Source organism: Lissotriton helveticus, chromosome 9 (assembly GCF_964261635.1).
Source record: "Lissotriton helveticus chromosome 9, aLisHel1.1, whole genome shotgun sequence".
Taxonomy (NCBI): Eukaryota; Metazoa; Chordata; class Amphibia; order Caudata; family Salamandridae; genus Lissotriton; species Lissotriton helveticus.
The window spans coordinates 96724154-96744600 of NC_136070.1; the positions used below are offsets into that span (position 1 = coordinate 96724154).

A 20447-nucleotide genomic window follows, 5' to 3' on the forward strand; every position below is an offset into this window, starting at 1 on the left:
CTTAGTACATGTCTCAATACATAATCTGTCATACATAGGGTGACCAGGCGTACAGGGTTTGCCGGGACAGTTCCAAGTTTCCACCAGCTGTCCGGGCAGATTTAGGCAATTTTGGCTCATGTCCCAGTTTTTAGAGGGGGTCGACTGAAAACAGTGAGAGGCACTTTTTAGGTGTTCTAAAGCTGTGGTAGTTCACAGCTCTTATAAGTAGCAATTTAATTAACAGGTATGATGCTGGTTTTAGAAATTACATTTTATTTATTTTCTTAGTGCCTCTTCTGGGTTCCTATGTTGGTGAGAGCTGTCATTCTGCGCCCCTCCGTTAATGTAAAATTGTAGTCCTTCTTCTATATTTGCGAAATGTCCTGTTTTTTTAGGTCGAGCCTAGCGCAGTGCGCATGTGCTGCTCTAGGAGATGACCTTTAGGAATCAGTCTGCACTTTTCAGAAACTCGTGCATGCCACGGCATCCACCTTGTGGGAGCAAGCAGCGGCACGCATGGGCCATCTGTTTGTAATTAGCGTGGCCGCGCATGTACTAACAGAGTCAGACATGCTCTAACACTGCACACTAAACGTCTTCTCTTGGCCAATAGATTAAAGTACACCTGAATTCTAATGCCGATAGAATTTATTCTGCCATTTATATTTGGCACAAAGAAATAAACAGCTTTAGGCAAAATGAGGCCCAGTTTAGAAAAAGAAGTGTTGTATCTGAGACAGCCCGTTCCTCTGGAGGGAAAGTGTGCTCTGTGTCTGGGCGGGGGAAAGAGTGCTGCAGAGTTCAGCCTGCTGGCAGCTTGTAGGGAATTCCTGCCCTTAGCCTCGATGACATCAGTCAGTGGAAGCGGCCCTCTCCTCTGTGCCAAAGTAATTAACTGCAGCGGGACTCCCACATTCTGTGTACTGCATTTGGCTGTTCGAATCTCCTGCGGGTTCCCACTGGCTTCAGTCCGGACTGGAGAGAGTGCCAGGGAGCTGGAAAACGCTTTGCTTTCATCTAAGATACAGTAAGGGACTGGAGGAAAAATCACTAGCCTAATATCCCTTTGAGTACACTGTAACAGGGGAGCTTATTGACTTCCGGTTGATGAAAGTTTTGCAGATCCTGCTTGCGGTTTTTGGGATGCAGGGTATCGGAGAGCGTGTCTATTTTTGAAGTCAAGCGTTCTTAAAACAAAATGTGGCTGCAAGTGGGCAAGCCAGGCTCGAGCCAGTTGCTTACTTCTGACTCCGCTAGAGGCCACTTGCAACCTCGAGCCCAAAACGACTCAAACTGTTGTGGGACAGAGCTTTTGTGGATCGCCCTTTGGCTTACTGGCTACAAATACCCACCATGAAACATTGGAAACGAGCTACAAATCAGGTTACAAATTATGTAAATCTTCAAATCTCCATGTGTCAGAGAAAACTGTAAAGTTAACTTCTCTGTTTGTTGAGAAGAGCCCGAATTTTGGAAAGGTTCGCCATATGTGACACTGCTTAAAATAAAATGCTGATTCTGCCTGTTACTCACTCTATAGTCTCCTGTTCCAAGAATTATGGAGAAAGCATTAACTTCTGATTTCAGAAAGAGATACCATCAATGGCTAAATTGCCTACTGTGATACTGGAAAATCTGGGATCGATCGTAGCTTCCCTACTTGGCCAAATTGTGTGATCCTAGGCAAATACTTTGTAACAGGGCATCCTTTTGTTCATTATCATATATCGGAGCACCATCAAATACAGGAGTTCAGGATGTGCACATAAATCTCAGTCGTGTTTGATTTAATAATCAATAAACTATTTACTAAACTATAATGTTGCTTTGTGTATAATAGGAATCTAAGCCACATATAGGGTACACGTGACAACTGACTTGCCTCTCAGCTATCTCATTGTCATCATGGCGGAGGGCAGAAATGTTTCTCACCTTCTATTTAAAAACTATCACTTTCAATAAATGCTTCTGGCTGCAGAGATATGCAGTCTGATGTACTATGGCCAAACGCTTTTGCATGTTCAATAGTAGGACAGGAGATAGGGGATCATCCGAACATGTATTAAAATTCTACGTGAACCATTGTCATCCACATCCACGAAGGGGAAGTGATGTTAATTGTGTGTGTAAAAATGTTTTAATAAAAATTCTTTGAAATAAAAAATAAAAAAAAGTTTTGGGGGATTTCGAAGACCCCTTGCCATATTCCAATGTGTTGTTTGTTGCATTATTTACATCCCAAATGTTTACAAGGCTTGACTTGTGCAGCGCCTCATGGAGCCAGAGCCGACCCTTGACTCGGCTTTGCTCTCACTGTTAATTTGTTGGCTGACCCACCTCTAAATATGGCACGAATACTGTGGTCTCCTCACTGCGCTGCAGTGTCTGTGTGCTGTCCTAAAACCAGGAATCCACCAGCAGCAGCTTTTCTGACATAACCAGTTGTGTGAGAAACTAGAAAGGAGCTTAAAAAGGTGTGCAAAAGGGGACACAACCTTATAGTCCTTCACAGGATAATGAAGGATTAGCAATTTGAGGTAGTTTATTTGCATTCAGTAAGTTTGTGCAAAAATATAGGTAAAGTTGACACTCCCGTATGTAGGACAGTGATATTTATTATTTTATTTCTGAGCGCTACAGATACAATTTGTAATAATAATGACCGATTATGTACCAAATGCCACAGGGTACACCTAGTATATGCACTACAAAAACAGGTGTTCATATAACATCTATGATACTTATTTTATGTACTTCAGAAGGATAAAGGGTAAATGCAGCCCTTCTGGCTTGCAGTCCAAGTGCAACACCCATTTCTTGCCTACATTCAGCTTAAGCAACACACCAACTACAATATTCTTCACTGGTACTAGAGACTTACAATTACTTCTGGGGGAACATTGTCCAGTGGATTGCCGGAGAACTGTGTGGAGGCTCTACCTCCTGTTGCTGACTGCCGTCGTTGGATCTTCTTGGGACCGAGTGACACCACAACGCCTTGCCGGGGTCCCGCTGCGTCTCCAGACTTTGTGGGGCTTTGGGAAAGGGGCCCGAACATTCCTGTCTCTCTTCGCACCGGCAGGGCTGCGAGCAGCCTAGCAGGGACTCAATTGCCCAGGAGTCCCTGCGTCTCACACCTGCGGCCGCTCTCCCTGCCGGTCACGCCCCCCGCCATAGCCCTATTTTACAGTTTGGAGTTACCGCTGCGCGGTAGCGTCCGGGCAAAGACCGGGCAAAGACCGGGCCGTTTGAGGCCGTTCGAGGTCTGAAGAGTCTGGGCTGGGCCCCACCCCTTTCGCCCTTCCTTGTGCCTCTGGTACCATTTAATTGTTTTTGTATATTGTTGTAATTGCTTTGTATAGCCTTCTAGGAGATGTGTACACGGGTAAACCGCAGCAGGGCTGCTAAGGGGAGTTTGAAGCAAAATGGGACCCTTGATGATTTTATCACGAGGACAAACATTGCCATAGACAAGGAAATCACTAAAGTGCAAAAACGTGTTTCCCTAGATCTGGATGCTGCTAGAAGATTGTCTCAGGACATTGCTAAGTCCAAAAAATCATCTCTGGGCCACATAGCGTCCGCAATAACTCCGGAGCGATTGGCCAACCCTCGGTGTATTATAACGCATGCTGACGTCCACTACACTTTAGCCACGTCCCCCGTCCTAACACCAACCCCGTGTTCCACTGTCCAGCCGGCGAGTCAGATCCCACCCGTGGTTACTTTTGATCTAGACCACGGTCAATTGTATGACAATACACCACAGATCACGGAGATATATGATAACTCCCCATGTACTAACACTAAGGGCACAAAACACAAAAGGAAATGCAACACAAGGTCTGCCTACTCACGTAAGAAGGCAAAAGTTGCTACGGCCCATCACCTTAATGTTAGCAATCTCCCTGTGATTAGTGTTGAAGGTGGGACTGCTTTTCCTGTACAGATGCCTCCAGGAGCAGATGAGGATGGCTCAACCTTGGGAATTTCCAAGGAAAACGCAGCAGTAGAGGATACTGGGACACAATTAGATGAGTAGGAAGGAAAGGACGTGGGTTTTACAAAAATAGTCTGGGAAACCCTAAAAAAGCTGCTATCTCCCCTTGACCTAAGACTCTCACGTATTGAGAACCATCTCTTAGAGGTGGAAAAGAGTATTTTAGCACTAGCAACTCTTAGTCTGCGAGGTCAGGAAAACAATGGTATTTTAGATGGCAACCCAGCTCCACCGATATCCAACACAACTCCTCCAGTATCACCCTCAATCAGGCCAGTACCCAAACCACGTACAAAGGGCTATGATCACAAAGCCTCCAAACCCCCACTAAAGTCACCGAAGCACCCTATCTCACAATTTACCACACACCACAAAGCAGGAGCTTCCCCAAGGCTGAATGCCACCAAGGCTGATTGCCCAACATCCCAGGCCCCCCAAAATAGGAGCAATTTTCGTGGGGGTTACATAGATCTCCCCCAGATGCAAAGCCATATGTGGTGGTATTGACAGGTGTACCGGAACCGGAGAATGACCATCAAGAAAACCATTGGTCCTTGAAGAATAAGGTTATCCACTGGCTGAATGTGAATAGACCATCCCAAACGAAATGAGAAGTAGAATTTTAATGGTGCGTAGAGTTCCTTGGGTAGGTCCTTCTCGGAAATCTAGTCCAGGTGACTGTATAGTTGTGTCCTTTGAGGACCCACATACGGCCCACCACATATGCTCGTGGACTACCTATGGGGAAGACTCAGCCATTGTAGCCAGGCCTTTAACATTCTTTTACCCCCCACGTTCTAACCAAAACTATGGGGGGGAATGGTCTTCGGTACGCCACCAGGCCCGTGGAGGGGCAAGAGACAAATGGCAAGTTCCAAACAGAAGGTGGCTTGGGGTACCAACATCCAATAGGTTTGGTTGTCTCGAAGAGGTAGATTGACTTCCCATGCCTGTTGGTTCTTCACCTCATGCGAAGGTCTTCTTGTCTCCTGTGGTTCCTGACCTTTTACCTTTGGCGATTAAACCTGCTATAAACACCATCTATCTTTTTGGCCAACCAACTGTGTATGCTCCGAAAGATTGGGGGGTGTCGAAAATTTTCAACACCAATACAGCCCATGAAACAGTGCATGAGACAGCTATCCTCCCACTGACCCCCTCAACACCGCACCTATTGGCCCCGCTCATTAGCAAAAGGATCACTGTTGTTAGTACCCATGACACCTGGGTAACTGTCCCTACTAAGGAGGAGGACACCCTAACTTCATTTGGGGCTGTTGCTGAGCCTATAGTGTTGCCACATGGGTCAAGAAGGTCTAGCTCTGTTTTCGTCCCCCCTGTATTTGCCCCCACATTGGGGCTGAGTGTTGCAGGAAACCCACCGCTGAGGCTCCTCAGTTGGAACGTAGCAGGACTTGCACGTAACATCGACACTCCCGATTGGAATTCTCTTGTGGATCCTTTTGGGATTTGTCTATTGCAAGAAACCTGGTGCCTGGAACCTCGACACAGGGTAGGTTATACAACCTATTTTGTGCCTGCATCCAAAGCATCTGGTAGTAAAGGTCGCCCTTCGGGCGGCCTTCTGATTTGGGTTAGTATCACATTGGGGCTAACCATAAGGCAAATACCCACAAAATCTCCTGATCTGCAGAGACTATCAATCCAATGTCAAGGGGGGAAAAAGCTAGAAGTGTTTAACCTCTACCTAAGGGGGGCAAGGGGTGGTGTCTCTATGTTATCTTCAACAGGAATTGAGGAGGAGCTCAGATCCTGTAATACAGACTCCCTTGTTATACTGGCTGGAGACCTCAATTGTTGTTTTGAACCACTAGCCAGTGAGGACATATTAGACATCTGGGAGGATGATGTTGGGAGAGGTATCCCCTTGCTCTCTCTAAACCCGATTAAAAAATGGACCCAGAGTGCCATAGACATTAATGCCCTCTGTATGGAATACGACCTTAGAGCAACTAATGGTAGATCCAAGTCTGATACCAGGGGAGCACACACCTATAATAGGGTGGGGCACACTTCACGAATCGACTATATATTGCTGAATCATAAGCTCTGGGTATATCTTCAAGATATGGAGGTCCTATCGACTTCTGATAGTGACCACAACCCACTAGCCCTGACCCTTACTCCCCCATGGCAAGGTACGACCCCAACCCCGTCACTACACACATGGAAATCGTCCCACGAACTAGTCCCCTCGAACTGTGGCAGGCGGTTAAAATGGAATAAAGTTGCCGCGGATGAGGGAAGGATGGCTCAAGCAAAGTCCATAATGTCAACTGTGAAGATGCGGCTAGATCCATTGGAACTTAGCTATTCTGATGTCTATAATGTCTTTATAGAAACAACTTTAGCACTAAGTAAGCTGTTCGTTGTCCCGCAGGGAAGAGCAAGGGCCACGAATAGAGCTACGTCGAAGAATAGAGCTAAATGGTATTCTCCTACCTGTTGCGCTGCTAAACGAGAACTTATACTAGCAGTGAAATCCAAGGTTCCTGGCCACATCAGCCTCGCTAGGAAAAGCTACAAAAAAGTCTTATCTACGGCTAGGGGTGCCTACGAAACTAAATACTGGAACGATTTAATGATGGCTAGTTCTAAGAAAGACTCGAAGGCCTTTTGGGAACTGTTGAGAGCTAGGGATAAACCCGCCGATTCTCTACTGACATGTAACATCACGGGGGAGGCGTGGTTTGCCCATTTTTCCAAGCTTTACTCCATTCCCGTGGGTTCTTTAGATGCAACGACGGATCTGCCACATCGAGTGTCTGTTGATTATCTAAATGAGGACCACCTTTTTTGTCACTAAGGAAGTTGAAGGGGCAATTAAATGCCTGGTTGCCAATAAGGCTGCAGGACCTGATGGCATCCCTGGTGACCTAATACGGGCCAACCCGGAGGTGTGGAGCAAACTTATTGCCCTACTTCTGAATGCGGCCCTGATGGGTGGATGTCTGCCAGACTCCTGGAGGGGCGCGGAGGTCGTCCCGATCTTTAAGAAAGGATGCCGGGACGACCCCGCTAACTACCGCCCAATTAGTTTGCTAGATTCCACCCAGAAGGTAGCTGGCAAGGTAGTCTTAGGCAGGATCCTACAGTGGGCTGAAGAAAATCAAGTACTGTCAGACTTCCAGGCTGGTTTTAGATCCGGAATGGGGACCATCGAACAGACATTCCGCTTATTAATGTTATACTGGAAAGTGGTTGTATTGGGCAAGGGCAGTCTGTACCTCGCGTTTATAGACTTGCGGACTGCCTTTGACCTGGTCCCACGTGCCCAGTTGTGGAGTGTCTTAGAGGGCTTGGGTATCCCTCCTTACCTACTTAGCATGCTTACCAAGTTTCACAAGAGTAACTTTGCACAGATCAGGTGGGGAGATCAGGGCCAAAAAACACCACGTATCTCTGTAAATAGGGGTGTCCGCCAGGGTTGTGTGCTAGCCCCCACTCTGTTTTCATTATATGTTAATGGAGTGGTGGAGCACCTGCTTAAACATCCAGCAGATGCACCTTCCCTGGCCGGCAGAAAAATCCCTACCCTCCTATTTGCAGACGACACCCTCCTGATCTCGAAAACTCCAACAGGCCTACAATCCTTACTCTCCAGTTTCAAGACATTCTGTGATTCTAGGGGTCTTGCTATTAATGTAGGTAAAACTAAATTCCTGGTCCTAAACCCCCCAAGGAAAACTGTCATTCCCCCCACCTTGGACTCAGTCCCACTCGAAAGGGTAAAAGAGTTCGATTATCTAGGTATCCGCCTCTGTGATTCCATGAACTGGATGGCCCACCACCAAAAGATCTTTCTGACCCACAAGAGGGTAACAGGGGCCTTGTTGAAGGAACAACGTGCCTCGTCCCTTAAACCAATTGGTGCTGTAATAGACATTTACAGGGCAAGGGTGGTGAGTGTAGCGCTGTATGGGTCTGAATTGTGGGGTGTGCAGAAAGTTGACTACCTGAGGCGCTTAGAAAATAAATTTCACAAAGACCTCATGAGGCTTCCGCATAGTACCCCTTCCCTCCCACTCTTATTAGATGCAGGCACATGCCCAATAAGCGAGCAGGCAAGGCTGCGTCCCCTTCTCTTGTGGGCACGAATATGGAGGGTACCAGAATTGTCCAGTTATGCTGAAGGCCTAAGGGAACTGCTCTTAACATCTGGCTGGCATAAGGTCCGTTGGCTTAAGGAAGTTATGCGGCTTCTTTATGACCTGGGCCTTGAAGATGCCTGGGCTAATAGAACTGCCCCCCCCAAACAGACCCTAAATTATATTGGTCTTGGGTGGCAAATGGGAGAAATAGTCATTCTAAATTATGTAGATCCACCATAGAATTTCTGATGGTTAATGAGCTCCCTTTTAGAGAACCTTACTTAGATATGATCCACAAACCATGGGACAGGGCATTATATTTTAAATTTAGGGTGGGCTTATTGCCACTAGGGCAGCTGACAGCAAGCTGGAAGCCACCGCTGCAAACTATACCATATTGCCCTTTTTGTGACAATAGGCATGAGTCAGTTGCCCACCTATTGTTTGAGTGCCCAGCCTATGTAGCCCCGCGGCGCACTTGGCTGAAACCTCTATGCAGGAATCTTGGCACTAGATCTCACCTGGAGGCCTTACGCATCTTAAGATCTGATGCATCTTAAGATCTGATGCCCGTCCTTTGTTTGCCTGTTGCTTGGCAAAATTTTTGGGTTGGGCATGGCGGATTAGATCCGCCAGGCAACTGAGTCTCCCCTAATATGAATTGTATTGGCTCTATTATTACCCTCATGCTGTTATTAGACTCTCCTCGCAAATGAGTTTCCCTTAAACTATATTGTGTTTGTTTTATTGCTAATCTATATGTATTTTAGGAATGGTCAATTTGTATATTTTTAATTGAGGAACAAAATGTTAAAATGTATTGTATTTTTAAAAACTTTTCCCGTATTGTAATGCTTTTTTATGATATGACTAATATATCGAAATAAAAGCTATGTTACTACTAAAATTACTTCTGTAAAATCCATTTCCACACAAATTAGCCCAGAACATTTCATCCAGCTAATTACCATGCTGCTATAATTTTTGTACACTCATGGTATTCTGTCATAATGATAAAGAGTTGAAATATGGGAAGCGGAGATCCTTTTACTGGGATGGACAATTGAAAAATGGTCATCGTTAATGTTGCTCGGGTCAAACACTCTTCTGCACAGGACCATAAAGTGTCACATTTGCTGTATTTTTAAAATACCTCATCTACTCAAACTGCATTATGTCGCTGACGTATAGGTGTACGCATGTTGCACTGATCTTCGTGCATGCAAATTGATGGTGCCTCTCTGTGAGGGGCAGATTAATACTATGGATAATGTGCTGCATGGCTAAATATTTATAAGGTCCCAAAGACGAGACCTATTGGCTATCCCAATGCTGGTCAGGATCTTGTCACCCTGGTCATACTCCCATCCAACCTACCAGGAAATATCACAAGCGGCTTTGTCGGCGGTAATAGCTGTGTCATGAAATCCGATTTGTGTCGCTGTGTTTTTACCACCGACAAAATCAAAACCGCTCTCTTTGCAATCTGTTTATGCGGTACAGACAATGGCTCGTAACAAGTTGTTATAATAAATGTATGGACATATGCAAAGAGCACTAAATGCATCAGTGCTGCCTTCTGCGGCACGCACAGCGAGCCCTTTAATCTTAGAATGCGCCCATATGCCCTCAGCAATCCCTAGAGTTGAACATTACACAGACACCCTGATAGCAACCTGTGCCGCAATGCTGCTTCAAAGTCAAACACACAAAGGGTCATGACCAGGAATCGATTTTCAATTTGTTAACCCAGACCCTACACTCTGAGATCCGGCCCCAACTCTTGGGCAATCCTATTCTATGGACGTCCTGCCTCTTTTTGGCACCAACCTTGCTTCTGTGACTGTCTCGGACAACATGTTGCCACCCGCACATTCCCCCTCCCCCCTCAGCTTCTCCCCCCTTCTACCCTGGTCCTTTCGTCTTCCAAATAGTCACTTCAAACCCTCCAATGCAGTGTTGTCGTGACCCTCAATTGTAGAAGCTAGAGCTCCCGCGTAGGTTACCGCTGGACCAATGGGCTACTAAGATGGATCCCACTAACAAAAACAATCATTCTTATTGGGCACTCCTAGCTGGAAGTACACGGAAAACAAACTCATAACTAGGGCTCCCGCTTTTATGGTATTTATTTTTTTAACATTTCCGTCTGTATTCATCCATATTTATTTTTGGGCAATTTTATCTGTATTTATCCATATTTATTTTGTGTTTTGCATATAAATGAAGGTGTAAAACTGTACATTTCCATATTTATTTAGTTGATAGACTCACTCATACTTTAATATTTGTTGTGTTTTTGCGATTTAAGCTGCCAAATATTACATAACAATACATCCACTGGTAAATACTAGCATTATACTACATATGTATATTGACAAATGGCGTTATTTAAAGAAATGTTATCCTGGTTTTTAATTTCCCATGCTGTCCATCTGCTCAGCTGTTGTGCTATAATTAGGGCTCCCGGTTTCATGGTATTTATTTTTTCAACATTTCCGTCTGTATTTATCCATATTTATTTTGTGTTTTGTTTATAAATGAAGTTGTAAAACTGTACATTTCCATATTTATTTAACTGATAAGACACGCATTTATACTTTGATGTCTTTCATCATTTAGGTATTTAAGCTGACAAATATTACGCAACAATATATCCACTAAATATGAGCATTATATAACAAACGTATGTTGACATATGCAATTATTTAAAGAAATTTGATCCTGTTTTATTTAATTTTCCATGCTATCTGTCTGCTCAACTGCTAAGCTACAATTCATGAAAGACAGCTCGGAGAGTCACTTAAAAGAAGCACAATTTTCTGTATTTATCCACTTGTAAAAATAAAGTCAGACAGAAAACACATTGTTTTCTGTCTGTATTTATCTTTAAAAATCCGTAAAAAGGGAAAACAGGGAGCTTTAGTTGCAATTCATGAAAGACAGCACAGAGAGTCATTTAAAAGCAGCACAAATTCCTGTATTTATCCACTTTTAAAAAATAAATGCAGACAGAAAAACACTGTTTTCTGTCTGTATTTATCTGTAAAAATGCGTAAAAACAGAAAACATGAGCCTTACTCATGACTAACACTGTACGTGAATACCACCGCGAAGCAGACAAGTGAGGGTAATGGATTGACAGAAGAGTGAAAGAATGGTTGAGTGTAGGGTTGGATGGATCAACTGATGGAAGGCAACAAGGCTGAATGGGTGAACAGATGGATGGATGTAAGATTGAATGCAAAAACTAGAGTAATAATGGAAGGTAGCCAAATGGATGGATTGGAAGGTGAACAGATGATGGGTGGGTGGGTGAAGGGAACCTCTCTAAGGAGTGTCAGGCTTACGGTCTTCACTTGCTTGTTGCAATTAGAAGTGGGATTCAAAGTAGGTGGGGAGGCTATTTTAACAGGAGTTCTGGGGGGGGGGGGGGTGCAGTAATTTTGCATGTGGTATTAACTCATTCAAAATTACCACAAGTGTTTCCGGGGACACATTTTCCAGGTTGAATCTGCCAGTTTGGGCTGGTTTGTTCCTATTGGAGAAGGAACAACACAGATTTGCATATGGCTCCGTCTGCAGTGGCATAGTAGGAAAAAAATGATGGATTGGAATGTGGCCCCAAGTGGCTGATATTAATTCAAGCATTTTTTCAATCACTCTGTTGTTCGTTGCATTAGAGGCCATTAAGCGTGAAGCGTATGCCCAGGTGTGGGTACTGCCCAACTGGCCTCCAGCTATACTTTGCTGACAAGGCCTTAGTAGGTTGAAACTGGTCTGGAGTGGCCTGTGTTCGTGCATGGAGGGGATCAGGCCTAGGCACACAGTTTGGACAGTTCCTATTGGAGGAAAAGCAAAACTGATTAGCAAATGGCCGACCTCTGTCTAGAGTGGTGACTGTGTGCAAAAAATCAATGGACTGAAATGCAGCTCAAAGCATCACCACTGGCTGAGAATAACTGAAGCATCCATTCCATGTTGGCTGCACACAGCACCACGTCTGATGGTGCCATGTGGAAGAGTAATCTGTTCCACTCAATCAGCTGATGTCTGAGGCAGAAGGTGTCCCTAACATGACACTTCTGCAGGCCAATACATCTGCTCCCTGGGCTACTATAGGGAAACAAATAGCTAAATCCTGTGTAAAGTAAATGAGCCTTGGCAAGCATTTCCCGTTACATTTTCACGACACTTCCTTTTTCTTTTTTAATTCTGTTCAGAGTTTCTTCGAGTAAAAAGTATTACAAAAAGAAACCATACCATTTATAAACATTAATAACATTTAATTCAACATACAATTTTGATAAACCTTGTGGGGCAGATTTACAAGCCCCTTACGCCAGATTTGCACCGCCGTTGCATCACTTTTGTGATGCAGCGGCGGCACAAAGCCAGCCATGCTGCGGGGTATTTAAAACGTGACGCATCTATGGAGATGCGTCATGTTGTAAAGCCCTGCACCACATGTGGGCGTTCCTGCACGGGGGGAGGGGGTTGTTCCGGCGCAGGAACGCCTCTGAAAAGTGGCTGAGTGAAATCTACAAGATTTCACTCAGTCACTTTTACGGCCATGCTGCTTCAAAACCCTGCGCCTGCTTGAAGCAGGCGTAAGGATTGACGCAGCATGTTAGGGATAGGGGCACCCCGAGCCTTGCTGGAGCAGCGTCGCGCTTGCGACACAACTCCAGCAATGCGCCGCCTTTCTGCCGCTCATCAGTGCGCCACAGTGCGCCGCATTGTAAATGCAGCGCATCAATGGTGGCTCACGGGTGAGCAGATGCGTCGTAACTCTTCTGGCGCATCCCTGCTGATTAGCAGAGATGCGCCAGAAGTAGTAAATCTGCCCCTCGGTGTTTGCCATTTCACCAGTGTCTTGAAATCTTTTTTTTTTTTTTTTTTTTTTTTTTTTTTTTTAAACAACGTTGTACAGACAAACACTGGAAGAACCAAAAGCTCGGCACTCACACTATAAAGGTGGGACCTTTTGGCTTTGTCAATGGTTGTTAATAAATATGGCTTTGCACTGCTTCTTTCGCCTTTTGCAATTCCACGCCCACCCCAGGTAACGTGGAGAAGAGAAGCTAAGTAATAATAAGGTAAATAGAGAAAAAAATTGCTTTAAATAGTTTCCAGAAAAAGAAGAAAAATTCTTTAAGATTAATTCAAAATGGTGCTTAACTCGTAGTCTGAATGCTGGTGTCGCTGGAATGCTTTCACGTCACTTCCAGTAGTGCTTACGTCATCTCCCCTGCGCCTCTCTAGGCTTCTCAGAATTCACTGGCTCCCCTCACATGAAAAGGAAGAGCCACTCTCGAAGGGTCGCCTCTGAGAGTTTAACAGTTCACCGTTTCAGCAACACCTGTGCACTGAAGCAGACAGACCCTGCACAGGCAGGGCCCAGCACAGTGACTTACAAGAGGAGGGGAACGCTGTCACCGGAAGTGACGTCACAACAGGAAGTGATGTCACGGAAGGTGGCTCGCACCATCAGGCTCATTGCCTCCCCTCGCTCACCCCTTAGATGCGATTGCATCAGAGATGCCAGCGCGTGAGCAGCGTTCTGAATGAGCTCCGATCTCGCCCGAGAGAGGCCAAAGAGTGAAGTCCAGCTTTTGAGCAGGGGGGACGGCATCCACCTGTTAAAATAAGTGGGGCGACGCCGTCCACCCGCGTGGTACCCTGACTCGAGCCCTGGGATGCTTCATGAGTAAGATAGGACTACTACTCAATCGTGGTGTACCAACCACCCAGCGGGAACGGAGCTGAACCTTCTTTGCTAGATCAGCGTTTTATGGTGGATTAAGCTGCCTGTTTCTTTGCATGTAAATAAATACGAGTTATGAACCCAGACAGCACATTCACCCCCCACCACCCACACCAAGAACCTCAGGATCATCATTACAGCCAACTGATCAAGACAGTCCAAGTCAAAAACATCACAGCCTCCTGTTTCCACACCCTGAAGATGTGGAGGAAAATCTTTCTATGTTTCTCAACCCGCACCCGTAATAAAATTACACGCACCCGCATCACAAGCATATTGGACTACAGGTAGACCCTCTATGCCAGGATCAGCAAACATTTCACCTGACGACTTCACACCATTCAGAATTTGGCACCCAGATTCACACTCAACTTAACAAGCCACACACACATCTCACCACATTTCCAGGAACTCCACTGGCTCCCGATACACAAATGAGACCATTTCATACTCTTCACTCACACAACTTTAAAGCATTACATAACAGGGGCTCAATCTACCTCAAAAGCCTTATCTCATTCCACAAACCATCTAGGCACCTCCACTCGACCAGACTCCTATTTGCACGAATCCCACTCATCTAGAAAATCAGATCCGGCAGTCAAGCCTTCTCCTACATCACTCCTCAAGCCTGGAACAACCTGACGCCACACATCAGTCGCTTCTTCAGTCCTCGAGTTCTGCAAGAAGCTGAAGACCTGGCTCTACAAATAGATCCCCCCTCCAACCCGAGGCTACGCTAGAATTACACCTTTAGAGCCGGAATACAGATAAAGGTGATAGTGTGCTCCACAAATACTCATAACATAAGAAACTAGAACATGACATGATTCTGAATTATTCCAATAGAGGTTTCAATTATATTTTATATATGGTGGTGATCTACATATTACTCAACATGACCAAGCCAACAATGGCTGTGAATTTACGGAGTAATCTTAGAATGCGGTCTCGGGCTTTACCGTTCCGCTATAAAGGGTGAGTTGGAAAATGCATCTAATGTTAAGACCCCATTGGTGGTTTGGAAAGAATTACAGTGGTTACCTTTTTGCTGTCAGAGCACACCAGGGAACTGTTCTGGTACCTGGACTTTGGTCAGGTCCACCTACCTCACAAAGGGTGGATGCTCCCTCAAGACTTAATCAAATGGAGTTCAGGCACAGAAGTTGGGGTACGTACCTCTGGTCTGGTTAGCCATCGGTTCCCATTCATGACCTTATGCAGCTTATAGGTTTGTGAAGGGCAATTATGAAAACGTTTGATTGGTAAGCATCCTGCCCCCATTCACAAATATCTCAATCAAGATGAAACAAAGTAGTCAATTACCTGTAACTTTTAATCCGTTCTGTCTTTGGAACCATTCCAGGCCGCTGATGACCTCTTCCGGAAACTCGTCTTCGGTGATGAAAGTTTTGTTTGGAATGACGTACTCCTCACCTGTTTCTTGGAGGTATCCAAACTCAGTCAGGTAGTTCTAAATGGAAAAAGTGAAAAGTGTTAAGGTCTTTATTTGAAGTGGGGGGCTGTTGCCTTTTAACCCTGTGTACCCCAGATCCTTAAGGACATAATGCCCAAACTTGGTGAAAGTTCCATGTTCATCTACAATGGATGACGGGCTGATGCTCTACTAATCCAGGCAAAGGGGGCTTGTCCAGGGAAGATGCATGCAAACATCCTTATGTTTTGATGCAAAGCTAGATTTCCAAAACTGGGATGACCTTGCACCGGTGTTGCACTGAAGGAGGAACCCACTAGATCTCCGATCCAGCAGTTATTATTCAGCTGGATCTGGCATCCATTTGGCCCCTGTGAAATATGCTGAATTGGGCCCGGTGTAACTAATTTACCAACACATGGACACAATTCAGCAGTGTCGGTATGTTGTCTGCTTTCTATATGTTTTGTCCTTCATGTATGTTTGTCTTTCATTTCTTTCCCAGACTATACAGGTTCCCCTGAGTGGAGGGAAATCCCACAACTTGTGGTTTGTGTTTTGTTTTGCACCCTTTTTTACACATAGCACAAATTTTAACTTTCACGTCCTTTGGTCTGGGTGGGCCTTAGCGCGCCCATACTGCCAAGGTACACGCTACACGGTCCTGAAAAATGCCTACGTAATTCTTACACTTATACAGGGCAGAAACATGTTGACCCCACTTTAAGTGGAAACTCCCATCATAATCAGTGGTAGTTCTTCCACACATACCTTTTTAACCATGTCTAAACTGACCAGTATATAAATCATTTTGGTTGGTACAGTATTAGACGTTTTTAACATCACTTTTCACATCACTGTCAAAAAATCCAGCTCCGCAGTAATCTGGCGTTGTAGCACACCAGGGAGGCACTCGGCTTCTCCTGGTGGGCCCGATGATGAAGCATGTCACCAACCAGGTTGGTGAGTGAGAGCTTCCTATAAAACCCTTGAAGGTTTCCAATGTGTCTACAAGAGGGTATCTTTCTATAGTCCTTTTCACAGTCTCTGCTTCTGTGTTTCATCACAGACATCGTTGCATATGACACTCTTCCTTTGTTTTGCATGCTTTCTATTTGCAGCAGCAATGTGCAGGCAGTGAGGAGGGCTTTTTAATTGTTGTATTCCAGCTTGGGTTCAAAACAAAGGGGGCATTTAAAGCGCCATCAGACCTCCACCTGTTCGAGTAGAGTCCTGCCTGAAAGCATCTAGATGTCTTCGCAATGAAGATACAAAGGCACACAGCTTGTTATCACTTCACAAGTACTTAAGGGAAACTACGATTTGGAGGCAGGTTTTTTGATTTTGTGTAACCCCTATATGTAAGAATTCTATACATGTCCTCTAAAAATGTAAGTTGTATCCATACAAACAAGTATTTACACGAATAGCAATTCAATTTGCACTTGTTAATTCATGTATTTAATACTTGTATAGTGCTATGCATCCCACTGTAGGGTGTCGGAGAGCTTTACATTACACGCCCACATTAGCAATAAATCATACAAGTGTATAGTGTTAATCAATGTATAGGATGGTATATAAAAGAAAGAGGGTTCAAGGTGTAGGAGTCCCTCACACATTACAAAAAAACATAGAGACTGTCACTGGTCTGAATTATAGCAACGGCGAAATGGAGAAGCTCTGTGTCTATCTGCAAAATGTGTACTAGCAAAAGAAAATGAATCCCATCAGCAGAACATCATTATCTGCGATTACTGAAAAAGTGGTCCGGATAAGGAGACACACTTGTTGGTATTGTGTGTTTTCTCCAATCCGCCAGAACCACCAGTGATGGATCCTGCCAAAATCGTAATTATAGTGGTGTGGGATGCTGATTGCAGTGAAATAATTGTGAAAAAATAAATCAAAAGTGCAGTCTTTGCTGGTAGGAATTAAATGCTAAAATTGGATAGTTGGGAGAAACACTAAGTCAGGATTTAATACATAACGCAGTGCTTAGGGTAGTCCGTTATTACTACTAACCTAAAAATCCTTTTTAGCAGCCTTATAACAGATTGAGTCAAACAACAATAAGGTTCTAAAGCCATGTCTTGCAGTTTGCATGCAGATCTTTGATGCTGGTTCATAGCTCGCTGTGCTATATTGGAAGGATTGCAATTTATGAACTGCAAGTAATAAAAGGATCGCTGTGTCAAAAACAATGACCCTCTTACCAATCCACGTAGCATAATAATCTATCATCGGCATGTTACCCTATGTCGTTTAAGGAAGGCACATTAACCCTCTAATCCACTTTGAGTCAAAACGGTGGCTAAACTAAACACATATCTCTCCAGCAAGTGGTTTAACCACCAGTTATCTTTCCATAAAAATGTTTTGCAACCTATTAAACCAGAACATATTTTCTGTCTTGTTTCTCCTTGGTGCTAATTTCTGTGTCAGAGTTTTTTTTAAACTATAAATTGACTGTCATATTGCTTTTGATGACTCCGACCCTTGTGACTCCACCCCATTTTTGTTAGCCACCTTGACCCCCAATGTATGGGTTCCCAGAATAAATGTGTTGCAATCCCGCACTGCCTTGCACCCTGGTGAAAGTCTCTGAGTAGCACAATTTTCTATTTCTTGGCGAACCTGACCTACCGTTGTAAGCTGTTGTTTCTCATACTCTTATGTTTACCTGGTGATGACAGTTACAGTATTGCAGCTCGAGGGATTCGTGTCGCTATAAATCAGTTAACTCTCTAATCAGCTCACCGGAATTCAGAGTGTGACAAAGAGGTGGCAAGCAGCTCTATGCAGCAGATTCATTAACCCACCAAGCTAACTGCAGTGCCACAATAGGTGCTAGTAAATGAGAGATTGCATTAGAGTTTGACGAAAACAAAAGATATTCAATTGGAAGTTTGGGCCCTCGTTTTTTTCACATTTTTGTTCAAACCTTACATCTTTTTTCTGTGTATCTCCTTTGTCCAGACCATTTCAACGGAAAATGAAGGGCGTGAGAATCGTTCATCAGTAGATCTTTGAAAAGTTAGCTTCTATCATTTAGTGTTACCCTATCCCGGATTGTCAATTATCCTGAACTTTTGTGTTACAAACCATTACAATCAGGTACGTCAGACCGTTTAATTCAATGAAAGACCCCCAGAACTACAACTCCCAGCATTCTTTAGGTTATAAGTGAAAGGCCAGGACTGCAAACCTAGGGGCAGATTTACGACTTCTGGCGCATCTCTGCTAATCAGCAGAGATGCGCCGGAAGGGTTGCGACGCATCTGCCCACCCGTGCGCCATCACTGATGCGCCGCATTTACAATGCGGCGCACCGTGGCGCTCAGATGGGCAGATGCGTGACGCATCCCCTGGTGGAAATGCGGTGCATCGCTGGAGTTGCGTCGAAAGCACGACGCAGCTCCAGCAAGGCTCGGAGGTGCCCTATCCCTAACATGCTGCGTCAGGGTTTTGCGCAGCATGACCTTAAAAGTGACGGCACTTTTAGGAGGCGCTCCTGCGCCGGTACGCCCCCCTGCGCCGGAACGACTACATGTGGCGCAGGGCTTTCCAACGTGACTCATCTCCCAGATGCATCATGTTAGACATTCCCCACAGCTTGGCACTGGTTTTGCGCCGTCGCTGTGTCACAAAAGTGACGCAACGGCGGCGTAAAAGAGGTGCAAGGGGCTTGTAAATCTGCCCCTAAGTGTTCTCAGCACACCGAGCTTTGTGGCAACCACACTCACCACGATCATTTGAAACTCGCCGGCGGTGACCCCCTGGGACTCTGCTGGTTTGGGCCCTCGGGGCTGTAGCTGGGCTCGGACATTCGTCTCCTGCGCCGATTCCACCTGCTGGTCCGAGTAATCCTCCGCGTCCGCTCCACCTTCCACCGGCCTCGCTGAAGCCAAGGGGAAGGCGAGGAAGAGAGCCAGGCACACGAGCCTCAGGTGGACACCGCGCGCCTCCATGCTCACTGCGGTCAGGGAGCTCGGACTGCACACACTGACCCCCGGAGCCCTTATCTAGGGCCCTGGCCACCCGCCCGGCTACACATTAAACCTGTGCAAACACAGGGGTGACCCTTCCAGAGACGCGCAATCACCGCCGACCTTCACCCCTGGAACAGAATGTAAAGGTTGCGTCTGATCCACTGTGCTAAGAGGTGCCGGTCACGGCGAGGGGCGCCGGTCACGGCGAGGGGCGCCCGCCGCCCCACTTGCAGCGAATAGTCAGTGCTTGGAATGAAAACGTTGCTTGTTCTGAGCAGGGTCGGTACCCTCCAATTAAAAGTATGATGTCACTTTTGAGAAGTGCAGGTACTCTCCCTCAAAATAAAAAGTGCCGGTACTCGGTACCAGCCCATTTAAAGCACTGCTAATAGTCTGTTTGTACTGGTTGTGAAATGGAGGGCTTTTATCAGGGCAGGGAGGACATGCAGTCCATGAACACACCTGTCAAAGCTGGAACAATCCAGCCCTCTGCCGCCTTACTGTACAACCTCCCCACAATCTCTGTAGATCAGGGTTTTCAACCTTTCATGTAAAAAGAGCTATTTGTGTTAGAGGGAAAATCATCTCGAGCTACTAATATTATTACGGGTGTACCCGTGACGCATCAGACAAGGTTACAGTAGTGGGCACCGGTGTAATATTACCGGCAATGATGACCATCAGTGCATCAGGCAGGGTTGCCAGTAGGGAAGCAACAAACATTGGCAAAGACAATAGGTTTAAACTTTGGGACCCATTGGCTTTGGAAATTGCTCTTGGCGGGACAGTACAGCATCGAGACACACACAGTGAAGCACCTTTAACATTAAATGTAAAAAAAACTTTGACAAAGTCTATAGCTCTCACACAGGCGAGACCTATTGGTTTTGCCAATGCTTGTTTTAAATACCAAACCTGCTCCTCATTGTATTGATCCAGGTCCTAGATGGATGAAAACACTTGGCAAACCTGCCACATTCAAAGCCATGTTCTGTAGGGGAATAAAAAGCACGTGACCATCGCTGCTGCCAGCAGCTGTTTTTTGTCCATAATAAACACAACCCTCTTTAGGAGCTTGAATGAACAGGCACTGGAGAAGCCGGCAAGCTTTGAAGTGCCTGGCTCCAGGCACCCTGATGCTACACACAAAAGAGGTGAT

At 45.4% G+C, this 20447-nt stretch overlaps 1 protein-coding gene across 1 annotated transcript in view; it reads right to left on the reverse strand.

Moving 5' to 3' along the window:
• Positions 1 to 19304, reverse strand: part of LOC144780971 (matrix metalloproteinase-18-like) — a 110253-nt gene extending 90949 nt beyond the window's left edge. Inside the window, exons 1-2 of the mRNA XM_078659560.1 lie at positions 19043 to 19304; positions 15188 to 15335 (exon numbers count right to left, since the gene is read on the reverse strand). Coding sequence (XP_078515686.1) covers positions 15188 to 15335; positions 19043 to 19267 — 373 coding nt within the window. The 5' untranslated portion in view covers positions 19268 to 19304. The remainder of the gene's footprint in view (positions 1 to 15187; positions 15336 to 19042) is intronic.
• Positions 19305 to 20447: the final 1143 nt, after the last annotated feature.